This window comes from Barbus barbus (assembly GCF_936440315.1).
Source record: "Barbus barbus genome assembly, chromosome: 4".
NCBI classification, from domain to species: Eukaryota; Metazoa; Chordata; class Actinopteri; order Cypriniformes; family Cyprinidae; genus Barbus; species Barbus barbus.
In genome coordinates this window covers 25596835-25617280 of record NC_136732.1, presented here as the reverse complement: position 1 = coordinate 25617280, position 20446 = coordinate 25596835, and the positions used below count along the sequence as shown (strand labels likewise).

Genomic DNA, 20446 nt, shown 5'->3' with positions numbered 1-20446 from the left:
ATTATAGCCTACGTTTTAGGAACTATTTCTTCTAGCGGCAATTTGAGCATTTGTTTTATTAATTGTTATTTAATATTTTATAAACAATATGTAATTCGAGGTCATGCTAGCTATATTTTGAATAGAGACCGCTGAATGGGTTGCAGGTACTGTTATTAAGATTTTAAAGAGGGCTTCAATCAACACAGTTTACATGCAAATTTGAGATTTGAGTGCCTCAGTAAGGGGTTGAAGGGTTAAATTTCACATGCAGCTCCAGCCAACCTCCTCCTCGAGCGCTCATCGGTGATTACCGGGGCGCGAGGGGAGGCGCATATATTCCGCAGATCAGACGTGCATGAGACAGCATTCAGTGCACGAACTCTAGAGAACAAGACCCTCTCTGAGCTCTTTCCTTCTGCTTTATTCATGGATACTAACCTGGGATTGTACTTTCACTGCATGACGACATACTTCTTGAAGATCAAGTGCTGATCTCTATATGAGGTGCACTCACTTCTAAACTTTAGTGAAAAATTTCTCTTTGAGTTTTAATCTATATATATATATGTATATATATATACTGACTTAGGCAATGCAAAAAGGTTTCAGTCTTTGGATTGTTCAGGCTTGGACAGCCATGACGACCTTTTGCAAGTTAAATCACTTTTGAGATTCAATACAGGGGGCGTTTGGACCTGTACCAGCACCTGGAGTACCAGGGCAGTTTGGATTCTCCTCTGTAGACTTGAGCTGCTGCTTCGGGTCATTTAAAGGGAGATCTCTTCAAGGTATGGTTCTGGACTCTCTGCGCTCAGGGGCGGTTCTAAGGCTCCTACAGTCGGCATCTTTCTTATTAGGTGGAAAATTGACATTGGAAGGAGATGAGAACCTTACTCTGCTGCTTTCTGCTCCTCACCTCGCACCTTCTGCTGGCAACTGCTGAGGTAAAGTGCCAAAGCTCCCACTAAAACGGAACCTTGTTAGATCCACAGAAAAGTTCTTGCTTGCACCGGAGCAGGTTTAGGCTATATAATTGACCGTATACACGGTCTTAGAGCTTTAAATCCAATCAGTCTCATCATAATGAGGTCCATTTTATTATTCCTCCCCCTGTAATTTTCTAGAATGGATTAATGATCTATGTTAAATGCGTCTTAGATCCACATTATTATTATTATGATTATTGTATGGTGCCAAGTGAATTGTGGTTGCGGGTGAACATGTGATAAGTAGATCAGCTGTTCTCTGGAATATTTACAGCGTTCTTTTATTAGATTTTTTGACGGTATTTTTGACCAAATCTGTAGTTCTTTAAGAATTTTATAAAACACTTATATCAGACGAAGAAATGCATTGTGTCATCTCATCTTAAATTTACGTTTATTTAGGTATTTGTATTTTGGGATATAGATACGCCTGTAAAACAGGGTTGACAATCTTCGAGGGCTTTCAGTGTTTTTTCTAGTTCATTATTGGCCATCTGCATACGCTGATATTTATACAAATAACTAAACAGCTGTTTTACTGTACAAAATCGCGGTAACAGGGTTGACTATTGAAGATCGCCCCCTACTGACAAACCTAATAAAATATCACATAAAATGTTAAAAAGAGGAGGCGCGGCAGTGTTGTCATTTTAACTCCATCTATTTTTTTTTTTATTTTTTTTGCATTGACAATCATTTTAATGATGGAGAATTTAGATGTAATATATTTTGTCCACTAAAGACAGCATTTATAAATATAAGGAGAACCGAAGTTATTTCTTCTTTTAGTCACATTTTATTTCCATACGGGCTAAATATCCTATATTATTCTAATTTGTAACAGTAAAATATTCCACATGTAGTTGATGTGATTAGAAAATCAGAATGATTTAACGCTGCTGATACGCAGAAATACATCTTTGTGTCGTACTAGATTTGTGAAATGCCGCAACTGATCTCTTTTTATGTCGGCAGAAGGAGTTTGCAATCCCTCAAGATTTCATCGACAGACTGTCCCACAGCGAAATCAACAGCATCAGCGACCTCCAGCGGCTACTGGAGGTAAATTCCCCAGGTAAATTCTGCTCATTGTCTTCTTGACACCTCTGTGGACTTTGTTCAACAGCTAATCTCATGTGCTGCATGGCAGGGCTATTTACAGGTGTTTGTTGTAGTTGCTGTGGTGTAAGTGTAATGTTGTACCTGCCACAAAGCCGTGAAGCTGTGTTTTATGAGAGGCACAAAACAATTTAAAGGTATCTTTTATACTGGCCAATGGGTGGAGAGTCATAAATAGTTTGTCGCAGATTGCTTCTGTTTTTAGAGCAACGCATGGATCTTATGTCCAGACTTACGTCACGGCGAACTGGAAGCCAAGTTTCCTATACTTAAGTTGTCTACAAGTGGTGTCATTTGCCCACTATAATTTCATTTACAGGGGAATTACTGGTAATTACACACACACACACAAAGCAAGACAGTATAATTTGGGGTATGAGTGTAACCTGTCTGGTTTCTGTGGTAAGAGCATAGGTGTGATAGGTGTGCTGGGGGACGAGTTGAATAATGATAACAGAGCATCACCTCATAAATACAAGTCCTCTGGGCATCTGATGTTGCAACAGGAGTGCTGATATTAACAGTAAAACGCATGAGGGAAATATGCTTTGTGCAGGGTTGAAATCTCAAGTTCTGCTGCTTGTTTTCCTCCTCCTTCTTCTGTGTGTTCTTCACTCTCTTTTAGTTTGGATAATATTACAGTGATCACTAACACGAGCCGTCTCCAAGTTCACTTGAGCTGGTATTTACACAGGCACTTGTAATATGTCAAATGGCGCGGCTCATTTGAAGTTTGATAGAGAATATCTACCTTTAAAAAATGTTTGGGCTTTTTGGCTCCATTGGTTAGAATTAATGTGCATGGCAATGCATTGGCATAAAACAGTGATTTTTAAATGCAATATGGGTTAATTTCACCACACCTGTCAAGAACATGTCTAGGTTACACTTCACGCCAGAATGTACAGACAAAAATACATTTTTCTTGATCTTTTTAATATTTAATATTTATTTTAAATTTATTTCATAATTTTTTTTTATTCTTATTTCAAGATATTTTTTTTGAGTATTTTAGTTATTTTATTTTATATTTTATTTAAAGTCAGTTAAGCACACTCATTTAATCACAGTAAAAAAAAAAAAAAATTTATTCAATTATCAAGAAATGAGTTTGCAGAGCAAAATTCATAGTAGTCCTAAAAATAGACTAATGTCTGAATCTTTTTTTTTTGTTTTGATCTTTGGGTAAAGTATACCCTTGATATGTTGCAAAAAGATTTCAAAATAACAATTTCAAGGATATAGTATTCTAGTAATCTAGGTTTTATTGGTGTCTACATAAATCAGGCTGTCTGTCAGACAACCAAAGACTAGTAAAAGATGCCTGACGCCAGCGATGGTATATTTTCAGATCTTTTTAAAGTCAGACTATTCAAAGCCATCGCATGTCAGTCAAAGAGAAGGACTTGAATAAGTTGTTTCATGCTCACTGTTATCATAAAGTTTAGTTTCTTAACCTAAACCAAAGTTAAGGTCAAAACTCTTTATAAAATGTAAAAAAAAACAAAATTAGCAGGGTTTTTAATTCTTACATTTCTGTTCATTACTGAACTGATGTATATGAAAAAGAAAAAAAAAAGAAAATTGAAATTTTTTCCCACAATTCTATCTTTTTTTTTCTCAGAGATGTGCTATATAAACTAACAATTCTGACAAAAAGTCCGAATGAATGAGATATGAGACAGAAGTCTGAGTTTCTTTCAATTCAATTTACATCTTCAAATTCTGAACTTATATCTTCTGACTTTTTTCTCAGAATTCTGAGTGAACATCTCGCAATTCTGCTTTTGTCTTGCCATTGGGGGAAAAAATGTAAAAAAGTAATGGAATTTTTTTTTAAAGACTTGTTTTAGGTGTTTTTGCTATTATTATGATAGGACAGTTCAGATCTAACAGGAAGCGAAGGGGGATTGGGAAAGGTCCTCGAGCTGGGAAGCCCATAGTGCGATGGAATAACTGCGATTCTCAAAATTCACAATTCTGACTCTGTCACAATTTTTCTCAGAATTACGTGAACAAAAAGTCTGAGTTATGAGATATAAACTCAGAATTGTGATGAAAAAAGTCAGAATTACCTTTCTTATTTTTTTTAATCTGTGGCGGAAATGGGCTTCCATAGATATCAGAAGCGTTTTGTTTGACTATCGATATCATTGCTATTATAGCTATGAGCATTTTCCTGTTTTCCATTCTGATTAATCTCATTTAGGAAGCAGTACCGAGCTGTTGTGCCTCTGATCAGAGAGCTAACCTCATCAACTGTCCATACAAGGAGCGAATGATGAGAGGAGGAAGGCACAGATCGGTATCTCCCACTAATGGACGGATAATTAGAGGTCATGAAAGCAGTGACAGTGATTTAGGGAGGAAATGGTGTCTCTCTTTCTCTGAGGTCAGCGCACGTGACCTCTCCGCTCACCTGGAACAGGCCGCACTTGTTCTGCGGCTCCCAGCAGCCTTTTAACTTATCAACATCCATCTGTCTGCCTCTCCTGTCGCCTTCTGCTTTCACATCCAGAAGAAAACGGCACAGATGGAGGAACGTCCTTTTGTTTGATGAAAGGACAGCTGTCAATCCGTGAAGAAGAGCTAATGTTGTCCATTGTAATTCATTCAGAGAAAGCGCACACATAGAGAGAGATAGTCAGAGACGGAGGGGTTTGATGATAGAGGCCTAGTGGTTAAAGATCTGCGCTGGTAATGCAAAGATTATAAGTTCAGAACCTGCAATTTACACAGTTACTGGAAGAATGCTTTCATCAGCATCGCTCAATTGTGAGGAGGACACATAAAAGTGGGTCGCTGCAGGTTGCTCATACCTGTAATTATTTTGCTGCAAGCTAATGTAGATAAAAAGCACCTGCCAAATGATACTTGATGGAAATGTGTCAGTTTTACAGAGGAGTTGAAGGAATAATGCACTGAAAATGATAATTCTGTCATGATTTAACGACTCATTTGTCTTTCCAAACGTGTATGACTTACTTTCTGCTGTGGAAGAATGATGAAAATGAGATGTTTGGCAAAGTTTTTAGTTCAGAATCTGCTGATAGATAATGCTACTTTATGGTGATAGCTAAAAAAAACAAATACAAGTAAATGTAATAAATAATAAATGTAATTTTAATCAAACAAAATATGAGTAAATATTCCAAAAGACATATTTTCATATGATTTTCTCTGTACAATTTTGGTTCAGAATCTGCTGAAAGATAAAACTAATAATAATCATAATTTATTATTATTGTTAATCAGTTAAAATGTGAGTAAATAGATGCATTTCATACATAAGACACATTTTCTTATTTGTTATCATCAATCAAATTATTTAATTATTAATATTTTTTTTATTATATTGTACCTATCTATTTATCTATCTATCTGTATAGATAGAATATATTAATAAATTAAATATTAATATTTGTATGTATATGTAATATGTTAAAATGTGAGTACATATGACATAAAACGCATTTTCTTATTTGCTATCATTAAATAATTATCACATTATTGTAATAATTGTTATATTTTATCTATTAATATACTGTATCTATATTATTAATATATTAATAAAATAAATATCAGTAACTAATCTATACACAAACAAACAAATAAATAAATGACACTTTTCATTATTCATATCATTTTTCATTATTATTCCACTGACAAACCCAAATACATATCCAGATTTTAGTTTTTAGCCAATATCTCAAATCTCATTTGCTCATTTGCATATGGGTTTGAAAGAAGATGCAGCAATGTTGCTCAGTTTCCTTCTTTCACAACATTTAATGACAAAACGTTCCTGTCTGGGTGAACTGTTCCTTTAAGCGTGCTTTGACAGCCGTACTTTGGTTTTGTTGGTCGTCTTGTGTTTTTGTGTGTGAGAGAAGTTCTTGAGTTTGACATCATAACACTGAGTTTTGATGTGAACATGAGATAAGGTGTGTTGTGCAGGATCAAATGCTGAACTCTCTCTCTGCGGGTCAGCGCGCACTCTTTGACTGAGCCTGAAAAACAACTTAAAAACAATGGCCTTCCATTTGGTAGGAAAGATGAGACGAACTAGGGACACAGAACAGAGTGGGGCTTTTGTTGACATGTCACTTGTGTTTCCTGCTTCAGGACTGTGTGTGTGGTCATGCAGTCTTTTAAGTTGAGAGTGTGTGTTTGGGTGCTTTGCTCTCTCAGCATTCCTGACGGTCGCACCCTCACGGCTCAGAGCTGGGCGCAGTTCTTCAGCCGCTCACAGATTAGCCAGTTTGATGTTTAACCGCACTGCACGCTTGGGTAAACTAAACCTGGCTGAAATATCTATAGAACAATATCAGATAACGTTAAATAGATATATAAATATGCTTACAGTAACTGAATGTTTACATCTCAAAGTGCAACTAGTTTAGATCTGTAGAAATAAAAGGAGATTATTTCATGTTTCACAGGGAAACTGATAAGAGAAAATGACTTTGAGATCAAAATAATGAAGAATGATGTTCACCCCCAAATTAAAATTCTGTCATCATTTCTTCACCCTCATGTTGTTCCAAACTCCTGTACGAGTTTCTGTTAAACACAAAAGAAGATATTTTGAAGAATGTTGGTTATCAAACAGTTACTGGTAGCCATTGACATCCATAGTATTTTTTTCCATTCTGTGAATTCAGTGAATGCCAGCAGCTGTTTGATTACCAACATTCGTCAAAATATCTTTTGAAGAAAAATGAATTTCAAAATAAACCACATGATGGTGAGTAAACGATGACAGATTTTTCATGTTTGGGTGAACCGTCCCTTTAAATATACCAAACTCTTAATTCAAACATGGAAAGCGGTTTGTGTAGTTGTCACGCTCTGTGTTGTCGGTTATGTCACATGATTTATTCAAACCGTATTATTAATGTGAAGCTTTCATATGCATCATGGTTTGTTTAAACACTGGACTGATATTGTATTCAGGAGTCTTACAGTCCTGCCTCTTCTTTAAATAGTCTAGAATGGCTGTCTTACTCATTGAGGTTGTCAGGAGTTCAGATTTGTTCATCGGGCATGTCAGTGCTACATAAGATATTATAATAAACTTGGCAACCACGTTCAGGGCCAAAATGACATCGTTCCTCCAGAAATCCATCGTGATGAATTTCCAATTAAGCTTGTGAATAAAGCAGCCATTGTTTGTGGAAAAATGAGTTTCTGAAGAAGGAAATTATTTCATGCTTTGGTGCCACTCACGGCAGTGCCATTTCGCCTCTGAAGGCTTCGGGGCATCTACTGGAGACTTTCAATAGCCTCATTGTGGATTCATCTTGGCTTTAAAGGGGGGAAAAAGTGATTTGTCTCTTCGCTGAGTAACATGAAAGTAATATGGATAACCTGTGTTTTGATGAGGTCCTGGAAATGAGGTGATTGAGGAGGTGAAACAGAAGCACTATCAGAAGAGCCATCACTCATACAAGGCCGCTTCCTCAGATCTCAAGAGTCTGCAGCTGTCCCACAGACGGAAGAGGAGTGTTGGTAAGACCTGCTGCTCAAAGACATGTCACTCTTCTTGACCACATTCAGTTTAAGAAGTATTTCGTAAATGAGCAGTTCTGCCTCTAGAATCTCATTTGATGAATTCTGCAGTTGCTTGGAAACCATAAACAGTTCATGAACTGAGTTGCTTGGCAGAACGATTGTTCATTTATGGTGCTTATTATAGTAATTTTATGAAATATTATTATAATTTAAAATAGCTGTTTTCTATTTGACAATGTTTTAAAATGTAATTTATTCCTGTGATGCAAAACTGATTTTTTTTTAGCAACATTGCTCCAGTCTTCAGTGCCACATGATCCTTCAGAAATCATTACAATATACATTCGAATAAATTTGATGCTCAATGAAAATTTCTTATTATTATCATTATGGAAAGCAGATTGCTGATTAATATTCTGTGGAAAATTATAAAAAATTTTCATGATTCTTTGATGAAATTTCAAAAGAACAGAATTTATTTGATATATATATATATTTTTTTTTTAAGAAAAACAAAAGTAACAATGTAAATGTCTTTATTCTCACTTTTGATCTACTGATTTAATGCATCCTTGCTGAATAAAACTAGTAATAATAAAAAAAAACTAACTGACCCCAAATTGACCCTGAACTGTAGTGTAAATTTAATATTTAAAATTAAACTAAATCTTTTCTCATTTAAGACTTTTCTCATATTGCAACTCCTTATTTAAATACATGTTAAATATTTCAGAAGAGAAGAATATAAAATTATTGAATTGACCTGAATTGATTTGCTAAACCGCAGAACTCTCCTAATAATGTTATAGTCAGGATTTTATGTTACATAAACATCTACGATTGGTGCAATTCCAGTGTTTAGGATATAAAAAGCAGAGAGAATGACCGGAGGGCACCTCTTTATTTGATTGTACGTGAGAGTATTTTGATTGGTGGTACTTGTGAGGTCACACACGTATCCGAGCCAGGAAATTCCAAACATTCAAAGTTCATGTCACAGCTCGTTGAACTGAACAGAGTTCACACTGGCACATAGAGCTCTGACATGCGCTCTTCCTTCCCCTTTACATCAACCGTGGAGCGCAGCGCTGTGTGTGTGCCTTTGTGTGTGTGTTGGGATATTCTGGCCCCTCTTTACCTTCCAATCACTCACTCAAACGCACAGAAAATCATACATTTTTAAGGGCCTTTTTGTTTTTCTGGATGGCATCAGTTTCAGAGAAGCACACAGGCAATATTTCTCCTAAAAATGAACTGAAAAAAATGGTAATTCAATTGTACCGAATGATTACCTTAATCATGTGACCTGGTCGTTTTTAATTTAATTTAATTTTACTTCATTTTTTATTTTATTTTCTTTGTGTGATTGAGTTAATTGTAATTAATAGAGTATAATTATACCATAGTATAATGATGTCATTAAATGTTAATGCCATGGTGGTTACCATATTTATGTACCATTTATATTTTTAGTTTAGTTTGTATGATTAAGCTTGAGCTAATTAATAAAGTATAATTATGCCATAGTATAATGATGGCATCAAATGTTAATGCCATGTTACTGAATAATTACATTTTCATGTGCCATTTTATTTTATTTTATTTAGCTTATTTTAGCTAAATTTAGTGTGTTTTGTGAAGCTTGAGCTAGTTAATAAAGCATAATGCCATGGTACTTAATGATTACCACATTCATAAGCCATGAAGTATTATTTTATTTTATCTTATTTTTATTTATTTATTTTTTTAGTTTAGTGTGTTGTGCTTTTTTTGTAGTTTAGTTAGATTGTTTGAAGTAATTAATAAGTAATATCTTGAATATTCTTTGCCTTTGCCTGTTCTTTGAATTTGTTCTAATGTATGAATTTACCCATGCATCCTCATTTCTTGCATCCAGTAGAGGAAGCGGTGCCCGCCATGTGCAAGACACGGACAGTGATCTACGAGATCCCCCGCAGTCAAGTGGATCCCACTGCTGCAAACTTCCTAATATGGCCTCCGTGTGTGGAGGTGAAACGCTGTACAGGCTGCTGCAACACCGGCAACATGCGCTGTCACCCCTCCAAAAAACAGCACCGTACTGTCAAGGTAAGAGCAATGCATCAACAGTCCCGTAAAGCCATTTAAATGTTGGGAAGACAATGGTGACTTTATATCTTAAGCAGATATCAGGGCCACACCCACTCCAGAGCCACATCCCTGTTTTAAATGGTAATAATATTTCACAATATTACTGTTTTCATGTATTTTGAATCAAATAAATGCAGTCTTGGTTAGTATAAGAGACTTTACATTAAATCTTACCAACCACAAACTTTTCAGCAGTAGTGTGTATGTATTTATATCAACATTTTTTTATTCCATTATTTATTTATTTGTTCATTTATTCATATTCCGCAATCTTCTGAATGGACGTTCAGTTGATTGTAAAGCACTATCCATTTTTCTGCATAAAATGAATACAGATGTTAGTCTTGTATGGTTTTTTTTCCAGCTCTGAGCACAGGGATGGGACGAGAATATATTATGTGTGTTTCTTTCCAGCTATGGTGGTATATATTTGAGCAAATACTCTTAAGAGATCTATTTACCCTTCCCTCACTTTTTCCTGCTCATCCTAAAAAAAGAGCAGGTCTGCACAAGCTACTGCTGTTCAGAGCCGCGATATAAAAAAGACAGACTGTAAATAGGCCTCGCTGCACAGGGAGTGTGTGTGTGTGTGTGTGTTTGTGTGTGTGCTTGGCCACATTTCTGCTGTACTTTGGTTCATTGCAGTGATAAGCTTGTTTCAAAGGAGACACGTCTGGATGTGGAACATAACACCAGATAATGAGTCTAGCAACACTTACTATCTATCTATCTATCTATCTATCTATCTATCTATCTATCTATCTATCTATCTATCTATCTATCTATCTATCTATCTATCTATCTATCTATCTATCTATCTATCTATCTATCTATCTATCTATCTATCTATCTATCTAATGTCTGTCTGTGTCTGTCTTTCCTTGTCTATATGTGTATTTTTCTCCTCCATGTTCTTCTTTTTTGCAATCCATTTATATTTCTTCAGATTTTCTCTGGCATTTAGCCTGTCTCTCTCTCTCCTTCTCTTTCTCAGTAGTGATTGAGCTGTTATCTTATGTAAAGTGTAACAGGAGTTGATATCTTTAAGGAAAGTCAGTTCACTCATCAGCCGTTCTTATCATGCTAGCACAGCTCCTATCTGCTCGAGTTGGGACTGAAATCTCCAAACCTTTTGGCTGTTTCAGTAATCAATGTCAAATCAGCAATAAAATATGACATAAATGTTGCAGCTTTAATTCAAATCAGGCTATAAAATGAAAATCTTCATGTTAGATGCAACACATGCACATGGTTCTATCAAAAAGACATTTGCCTTTTCTAACTGAAATCAAGATTTCCATTCCTACAGGCACCATAATGAGTGTTACATTTTCTTCTGTTCATTTCTCTTCTGTACAGTCTCTGTTTGACCATTTCCCCTTCACTTTCTCTCTTGCTATCGTCCCGGTGTACAGTACTAATGATTTTCCCAGAACTGCTGTGTTGCAGTTTGTGTCTATTAGCCTTGCTAAAACACACACACACACTTGCATGCTAACATCATCACACAGTACTACTACAACAGGTGCTGCTGTGAAGTACTGGGGGAGGGGAGAGGACTTGGACCCCAGGCAGAATAAACCTCGTCTTACAGTGAGGAGATTCAGATCAGACCTGCAAGTGTGAGAAGAGGTCACATTTAAACATCTGTTAACACAACAGAAAGCCGAAAGGGACTTGTCATGGATTATGGCATCGTTTAGTAGCCTTCGTGTCTTTACAAATCTGTATGGCTTTCCTTTTTCTGTTTTTAATTTATTCAGTGAAAGTCAATGGGGTCCGATATTGTTTTGATAGTTCATTATTTCACTATCCTTTTAAGTCTCTTCTTGACGTCTCGTTATATGGTTTGCTGGGAGATTTTAAGGTGTCATATCACTCCATCTTTGAATCAGCGTACCTGAACTCAACCTGAGGAAAACTTTTCTACAGCATCAACAATGAACAAGGTCACTGTGGTTTCCTTAAAGTAGGAATATCTAGATAGGCAGCTGAGTGTGTATGAATGATGTTTATTTTTTCATCTCTGGTAATTGGGCTGCTAAAGTTACTAAATCCAGCACACCGCTGTTCTTTCCTAATGAAGAGACTAAGTGAGGATATTCCTGATTTGGAATGTTTGTGAGCGAGTGTAAGAATACAGCATGTGATGTGGTTCAAAAGGCAAGTGTTTATGTGTTTGAATGAGCTGGATTTGGATTCTTCCTTTAGAGGTCGGTATGAAGGGAAATCATACATGGTTTATACTGGCACTGGAAGCACGAGGTGTGTTGCGAGTGTTGATTTTGGGTATTAAAGAGCCTCAAATGGCCCAGGTTAGTGAGGATACGGGCCCCATCTCTGACGCAAACACTGAGGAAACACAAATAGTGCTAAATCGAATGAACGTCGTATTAATATAGAAAATACAGCAAAATATTCCAAAAGAGCCTGTTGTATTGATGGAAAGGCTGATGTAGCTAACAAAAACTGAACAACATAGCTCTGTGTTCAACATTTACAGTAAGCTCATGTCTCATACATCTGATTTTTTTTATTCATCTGCCTGTATAGTTATATAATAATATATAATCTATAAATTGACAAAAGCATGCAGTCTTTGACTTTAATTTATTTGTATGATTACAGTAATGCACTTGTAAGTACGATAGAAGTACATAGGATTTTAAAAAGTTTGTTGAAGTGCTTAAATAATATATTATTCATACATCATAACACCTTGCCTCATACATCAGTTTGAATGCATGAGATTTAAATGAGAATTATTGAAAGATTATTCAAAAATCCCAAAATGCTTTGAAATGCAAGAGAAAAAAAAATCAGTTCTCCTCTCTCTCTCTCTCTCTCTCTCTCTTCTTTGTTTGTTTTTCTTTGCATGTGGTGGGCTGTAATTGCTGTCATATCTATAATTCTGTGTTCTTTCCATCTTTTCGCTCTCTCTGCCTTTCTGCTGGTGTTTAGGGACATTTTTAAAGGGCTATGACAGGATTAGATCACCTTTTCTCCTTATCTTCGTGATTGTCTGGGTGCCAGTGTGTGTTTTACAGCAGAGATTTCGCCCATACTCTTTCTGTAACTCTAGACATGCAGGTCATGAGATAAAAGTTTCCCTTATTCCCCCCACTCCCAGCACCTCTTGTTCCTGTTCAGGCCTCTCTTTGTCTCAATAAAAACGCTTGCTCCCCACACCCCTCTTTCTTTTCGGGTTGCCCCACGAGTCGCCTGCCTGCCATCGGACCCCCGCTCTTTCTGCGGCTCTCGGTTTCGCTTTATCCGCAGCGTTTTGTCGTCAGATTTACCCACTGACAGATGTGCAGAAAAACTGCCTGTCTCTTGGTTACGTGTCCAGTTCCCTTTGTTCCCATGCTAATTACCCATGATGCACCTCTCCTGATGCCCGTTCTTTCTCTCACCCTTTCTTTATTGGCCTTTCTTGCGGGGAAATCCCAATGCCAATTATCCAGACCCGGACAATAGTCCTCACAGAGCGCAGGGCGAGTCAGAGGGGGTTGGGGTTGGGGTTGTTGGAGCCGAGGCTGGATCAGATGTCACACCATTAGTGCGCTGCGCTGGGATTTCGCAGGGCTTTCATTGCGGCGTAAAGCACAGTAGTTTATAAATAGAGCTTGGAAGGGCCTCCTGAGAAACTTGGGCCTTTTTATAAAGCGCATTCGAGTATGTGGGTGAGCGCATGTGTGAAGTTTGGACTTGAAACCGAGATGCAAAAGCAATGATAAATTAAATTTGAAAGAAAATATTGGGGCGGGGGCAGCAAAGGATGGTGCGGGGACTCTTTTTTTTCTAATTATGACCCTTTGCTGAACCCCGACCCCCGACTAGTTCTCAAGCCCCTCAGAGTCTGTCTCACCCTTCATCCTCAGTCGCAGAACATTCTTGCACGCCACAGGCTGTTTTAGACTTGGCTCTGTAAATGTAACCAAGCACAAGAATGTCCAAGAAGAGAGAGGGGTGGGCAGCAGACCGGGTGGACGGAGTCTCTTGCTCCCTACCATCATTTTAGTTTAGAGCTTTATTAATCCCCTTGGGGGAATTAATTAAAACTTTCGTAGTGCTTCACATATACAACACTTAACACACAGATACAATACTAAAAAAAAAAATACACCAAATACATAAAGGCAGTGGGGGTAAATAAATAAATAAATAAATGAAAATTAAGAAAATAAAACAAAAATGAATAAAAATTTAGTCTAAATCAACTAAATGTATTATTACATAGACGTATTGCTTCAGGCACAAAAGTAAATTTGTACCGATTTGTGGAACATCTAATTGACCTTAAACATCTCCCAAGGGGCATCCACTTAAAATAATCATTCAAAGGGTGTGTGCAGTCTCCTATAATTTTATGTGCCATCCTCATCACTTGTTGTTCATAGTAAAATGGAAGACTTCGTAAAGGAACACCTAACATTTTTGAACGCATATTAACAATACTTTGCAAACGATTTTTGTTCTTTGTAGACAATAAGGAAAACCAACAAATAAAGGAAAAGGACAGGACACTTTTAACAAATGAGTTATAGAAAGTCCTGAGAATGACTCTCTGTACATTGAAAGAATTCAGTTTCCTCAACCTTTTTAATGATTGCATCTGTGTTTTGATCAAACTTCAGCCTATTATCAATAATTGTTCCTAAATACTTGTATTCTTCCACTACATGAACCTGTGTGTCATTAATGACCACCCTTTGAGGTGCAAGTGTTTTCTTATTAAAATTGATGATCATCTCTTTCGTTTTTTGAAACATTCAAATCTAATTTCATCCTATTACACCATAAAATAAAATCATCCAAAACCAGACCATAGTCCTGATCTGGATATGACAGCAAAGACAGAAGCACAGTATCGTCTGCATATTTTACCAAATAACTATTTTTGTACAAACTCTGACAATCATTTGTATAATAAAATGAACAGGAGAAAGCACACAGCATTGTGGTGAACCTATAGAAATCTTTAACGTGTCTGATAAGACCCCATTAACTCTAACCTTTTGATGATTCTTTATAGGTTTGTGGGAGTTTCCAAGCGTTGCATCATTTGTTCCATAATGCTAAACCAATTGCACTTGCATGGTAGACTGAGTTTTTATTTGTATCTGTGACTCATGCACTGAATTTAGTGATTGTGTTCTAAGCCAGAAAAATACACCATGGAAGCACACCAATGCATACTTGAATGTTTGACCAACGCATTGGAAATGTGCAGTTCCATTGTGCACACTCAAACTGTGGTGATTTGATCGCTTTCTAGGCCATTTCTGATGAAGCAAGGGGAGTACCATTCCTTACCGCACTACAAAACCTCTTTAGCAAACCATAAAACCAACTTTTACCAAATTAAGCATGTATTTCGCTGCTAAAAAGATCAATCGAGGGGACATTAACAAAGAGCATATTTTTGCATTTAAAAAACGTGAGATGTGGGCAGTGGAATGGGAGAAAAGTCTATTGTTTTTCCAAAAGTCAGAATCATCCATCTAGAAGTTTCAGAGTAGTTTCCAACCACGTTTCTGGAGCCCCCTCAACACTGCACAGCATTTCTCCTTAATCAAAAATAACCTGATTCAACCCATCAGCTCATTAGTAGAGACTCCAAGACCTGAAATTGGTGTGTCAGACAAAGGAGACATGCAAAATGTGCAGAGTTGGGAGGACTGGTCCAGGAACTTTTTCAGGAGCCTTAAGGCCCGGGTATACTCCACTTTCAGCGTTCTGTTCCATCTTGCGAACAGCCATGTCCATACAGCTTTCAAAGAATATTCAGCCAAGCATTAGCAGAACAGTGAGAAGAAATAGAGGCCTAAGCGTTAAAATTAGCACAACAAAAGACACGAGTCGACCCCTGTGGAAGGCTGGGTGGTTATTTTGAGTTTAGTGTGCTGGAGTGGGGCGTTAACTGTGGAACATGTAACTGTTTTGGGCTTATTGCCCAGGAATTGTTCGACAAATTTTTCCACTGTTGCCTTTGACCATTTGGCAGGGTTTGGAGCTAACTGAGCATGTACCACCTTAACAGTTAAGATTCTGTGCTGTCGTCATATATGCTGCACCAACTCTGAAAAACTATTCATCGCTAACCTAACCTGGTCTTTCTCTCTTCTTCCAGGTGGCGAAGGTAGAGTTTGCATCACGTAAGAAAGCAAAATTGAAGGAGGTGCATGTCCGGTTAGAGGATCATTTGGAATGTGTGTGCACGTCACAGCATCACGTGATCGAGCACGTGGAAGCAGACACAGGTACATATGTCATGCATGCACATGCATACACCAAATGTTTGGCCTGATCTTGAATGATTATTTGGCTATGGATTGTGCACTTGGTGGCCTGTGGCATTGTGCTGTCACCGCAGACAAACACACCTGTGTGAGCTTGTGTTTTACTGTGCTGAGCAATGATGCAATTGAATGGATAAGAAAAGACCACAGGTGTGTGCAAATGCTGAAAAACATAGAAGTGTATCTGAAGGTTCTCCTTCAGGTTCAACAGGTTTCTGCTCTCGTGTGTAAAAACCTTGTGCTGAGATAAAAGGGTTGGAAGCTCATGAGGCTCAAATATTTATGAAGTGCAATTACAGTGTTTTACACCTCCCCGAGGCCATAAATTCTTACTTTTTAATCTTTCTTGCTTGCTTTCGTTCTTGTTTTCTTTTTTCTACTCAACCACATTCTGCCCATCAACTGGCTTGCACCTTTCCCTAAACTTATGTTTCCAGGCCCACGCACAGTTAAAAATGGTAAAAAACGGAAACACAGAAAGCAAGCAGTGGCAGCACAGACCAACAAGGATATTCAATAAAAGGCAAACATTGCCTAATACGCAGCGGACCAAAATATCCTGCAGGTAGGACAGCTGTGGACAGAAAACCTGCCACTTCGCAACCAATCATTGGCATGAACCGATCAGGAGAAAGAGCAAGACGTTCAATCAGAGTCACGAAACACTGAGCGATAGAGATGTTTGCACTGTGCTGTGTTTCGCTTTGCTGCATGGGTCATGGGATTGTCTGTTTTATGCAACTTATTTTACTTATTTTAAATCAAACTGTGTTCATCATGTATATAATTTAGCTCTTTTCCAAAACCAAGTGAGCTACCTTGCTGTCTACCGCCTAGCTATAGGCATCTATCTTCTAAGGCACATGTGCCAATCTCTGGTCCTGGAGAGCCACTGTCCTGTAGGGTTTAGCTCCAACCAGCTCCAATACACACCTGCCTAGTGAGTCTGAAGACCTGGATTAACTGGTTCAGTTCTGTTTAATTAGGGTTGGAGCTAATCTCTGCTGGACAGTGGTCCTCCAGGAACTGAATTTGACACACTAAGGCAACATTAAATTCCAAGTGAACCGGAACTTGCTGCTGACTGGATTTCAGTACGGTGACATATTTCCAACTGAAATGGAATATTGAATAGAGGGTGGGGGTTTTATTTTTGCACTCCTCCTCTCACTCGCAGCAAATTAATGGTTGTAGGGGCGTGGTTAAGCATATTCTGCCCAAGCCATGACCTGCGCCATCAAACTGATGTCATCAGAGAAGCCATGCAAAGTGGAACTGATTGGTGTGGAAAGCTTTTCATAGACAGCATTTCCACAGCCCACTCAGAGACTCGACTCCCAATTTATTCCAATATATTTAGTTAGTTATCTTAAAATGCTAGGCAGCTCAATAGGTTTTGGAACAGAGCTTGTTTGGTTGCCATAATTTTGAGTGTTTGTGAATGGAAATGTGTGGATTGATGGTTTGGTGAACTCGATCACAAAGATGGTTCCTTTCACATTGTTCTTTCTTTCTTAAGTGTGCATAGACTTTCCAATAATACACAGTAAAATCACTGCGTGGTGGATAAGTGTCACTCAAATAAACTGCATGTCTTACTAAAGAAAAAATCACAATCAAATCATTTTGAAACTGCACCAGATTCCACAAAAACATGATTGCTTGTTAACAGTTGTTTTGTTCCCTTTCTCTCCCTCCAGTGGACATGAGGTGAAACCACATCAAATGAGCGATTGAAGGACAACAGTGGCTATGTAATGCTCCAGCAGCACTGGGACTTTGACCTCTGAACTCTGACCCTACTGACCCCATTGCTGTTCAAAAACGATACTGTATCCAGAGGAACATTATACACAAATACAACACCAAAGGTGCTTTCTACAAACTCTGTCAAACACTGAAGACAAACAAGATTGGTATTCAGTTAATTATTACGTGGTCAAACACTGGGTGGAAACGAAACTGAAAAGGACAATGTTTGTGTCGATTCTCTGTTGTTTGTGTGTTTGACTCTCGTAAAGGTCAAAGATGAGGAGAAAGTCTTTTGTTGAACACTAAGTTTGTAGCGACCATGAACTTCACATGCTTGCGTTTGGATCCACTCAAGCAGGAGTTTAGATGCCCGTAAAGGAGGGACTAACTAATGGACTCCAGTCATTCAAAAAGAGGATGAACATATTAAAGGATGTGCTGTCATATAACCTTGCTAAAACGGAAGACGCAATTCTCTGTTGTTCTCTGCCTTAGTCCTCTTGGGTCCAGAACATTGAAACTGCTATTTCCAATGTGCCTCTAGAAAGTTTTGTCCTTCCGAAGAGTTCAACTGCCTGTCCATGAACAAAGACTTACAGAAGGCAGTGTAATGCAGTCATTATGCCAGAATAAAGTATTTATGTATGCGATCTATCTTTCTCACACTCTTCGTTTCTCAGTCCAATGTAAGAAGAGCTCATCTTCATTGATCTGGAAGTATTATCAGTAACATTTTTCTCAATATTTTAATTCTTTCTTGCTTATATTTTACAGCAAAAATACTAGGTTTTTGTCCTGGAAATATGTGTCATTGGAAGACATGTAAGAGACAGTTGTGGAAAGATGCTTTATTTTTGTTAAAAATATATTTATAATGCTAATGTAGGATCAAGTAGGAAGTATGTTTATGTATGTGTTTCTGTTATTGTGGTGTAATGTTTATATGATGGGATAAGATGGCACATTGAGAGTAAATGATATACAGTATCAACAGGTTGGCCATGACACAAGCATCATTAGTCATAAGATGTTGGTTCATAATTTGCTTCTTTACTCACCGTAACATAATATTTAATGCTAACATACAAAGAGAGACAAAGATCATTCAAATAGTTAATAAACACTTACCTTAGGTATGAAGCTTTGTTATAAATAAAGATATAAAAACAAATAAAGAGTACATTTTTATCATATTCACACACAGAAGACATCAGACATTTTAGATCCTGTTAATTTGATTGCTAAACTAAAGGATACACACATCTTCAGACCTTGAATTTTAAATGACCTTAAACTGGGGAAAACAACAAACTGTTTAAGTACAACCTGATTGCCACATCTAGATTTTTGCCCTTTTGCGCAATCAGCACTCTAAACGGCGAGTTTGTGCATTGAAACCTCTGAGGGCTGTATTTATGACATTTACAGTCTGTTGCAAAAGTGCTCAAGCAAGAGCTTTCATGTTCTTCCAGGCCGGTTGTTGACTCTGGCTTGAGTCGTGTCTTGCTGCAGGGACTCCACTGGCTCTTGTCATTTTTGACACATGCCAGACAGATGGAGCAGTCCTGGCATTGGCTCTACAACAGAATTCGGCACTTTGTCACACTCCTGACCCCCAAGTAGCATGTCTGGCTGTTTAAAGAGCACCTGGAGGTCTGAATCACAGCAACAAACTGTGGAGACAGTTGAGGGGGTGGAGCAAAGCTTTGACTCGTTTTATTCTTTGTGCCTTAATGTTTGTTTTGTATTTATAACCATGAGTCATGCAGCAGTCTGTCTGGTACAACCCATATTCACTTTCTACAACATCATGGGTATTTGACTAAAATATATACAGTTGGGCTGAAGTTACCATTTTGTGGTTTCAATTACAACACGATTAACCAAATTTGTAGGGCTGGTTATATATTTGTTTGTCTAGTGGTGTATGACCTGATTTAGCTCTGTAGCTACTGCGGTTTTGCTATTGTTTCGTGGCACTCTTCGCTTTGGCAGCTGGGTGATTTAGATTGTTATGTTCAGGTGCTGGAACCTGCTAGTCTGTTCAGTGTTTCTGTACTGAACTGCTTATAAGTTTCAATGATGCAATTCACTTCTGTCGTATCCTTAAATTGTGGGATTCTCTGGTGACACGCACATTCTCCTGTTGTCCCAATAGGAAGTACATCCCGACCATAGACTTTTTCCATCTCTCTTTTTTTTTTTTAAAGCGCATTTCTTGCATGCTTGGAGTTGTACAATAACAGGATAGGATCATGGGCAGTTATGCGTGAAATGCAGAATCTTTATAGTAAGAAAGTGTAAGAAGAAGCATGAAAATATTTCCGGTTGTTAAATATATTATTAATTAAATATGAATTATTTTTATTAGCAGGTTAGAGCATACCTGAAACTCAGGGGATACTTCCGAGTAAATAATTAAGATATTAGGGTTTCAGCTGAGAAAAACCCCTGCATACAAAAGGACAAGAAGTCTGATTGTTCTATGTTGAATCCATTTTTCTCATTCTATATCCCATCCACTCCTGTGGCGTTAGGTTGCCCAAGGCCAACTACCAATAATCCTTTAATTTGTTGGAAGCTGAGTAAAATTTGTTAGTGGAGTCCATTGTATCTAGAAAATTGTATAGGAATTATGTACCACGGTAGAGAGTCCAGAGG

General features: G+C 37.6%; 1 protein-coding gene across 1 annotated transcript; it reads left to right on the top strand.

Moving 5' to 3' along the window:
* Nucleotides 1–329: 329 nt before the first annotated feature.
* On the top strand, nucleotides 330–18935 carry LOC306868802 (platelet-derived growth factor subunit A-like). The gene is made up of 6 exons (XM_079415182.1): nucleotides 330–926; nucleotides 1944–2043; nucleotides 7473–7598; nucleotides 9499–9689; nucleotides 15865–15994; nucleotides 17734–18935. The coding sequence occupies exons 1-6, from the start codon at nucleotides 864–866 to the stop codon at nucleotides 17745–17747; spliced, it is 624 nt and encodes a 207-aa protein (XP_079271308.1). The 5' UTR covers nucleotides 330–863; the 3' UTR covers nucleotides 17748–18935.
* The last annotated feature ends 1511 nt before the right edge of the window (nucleotides 18936–20446 follow it).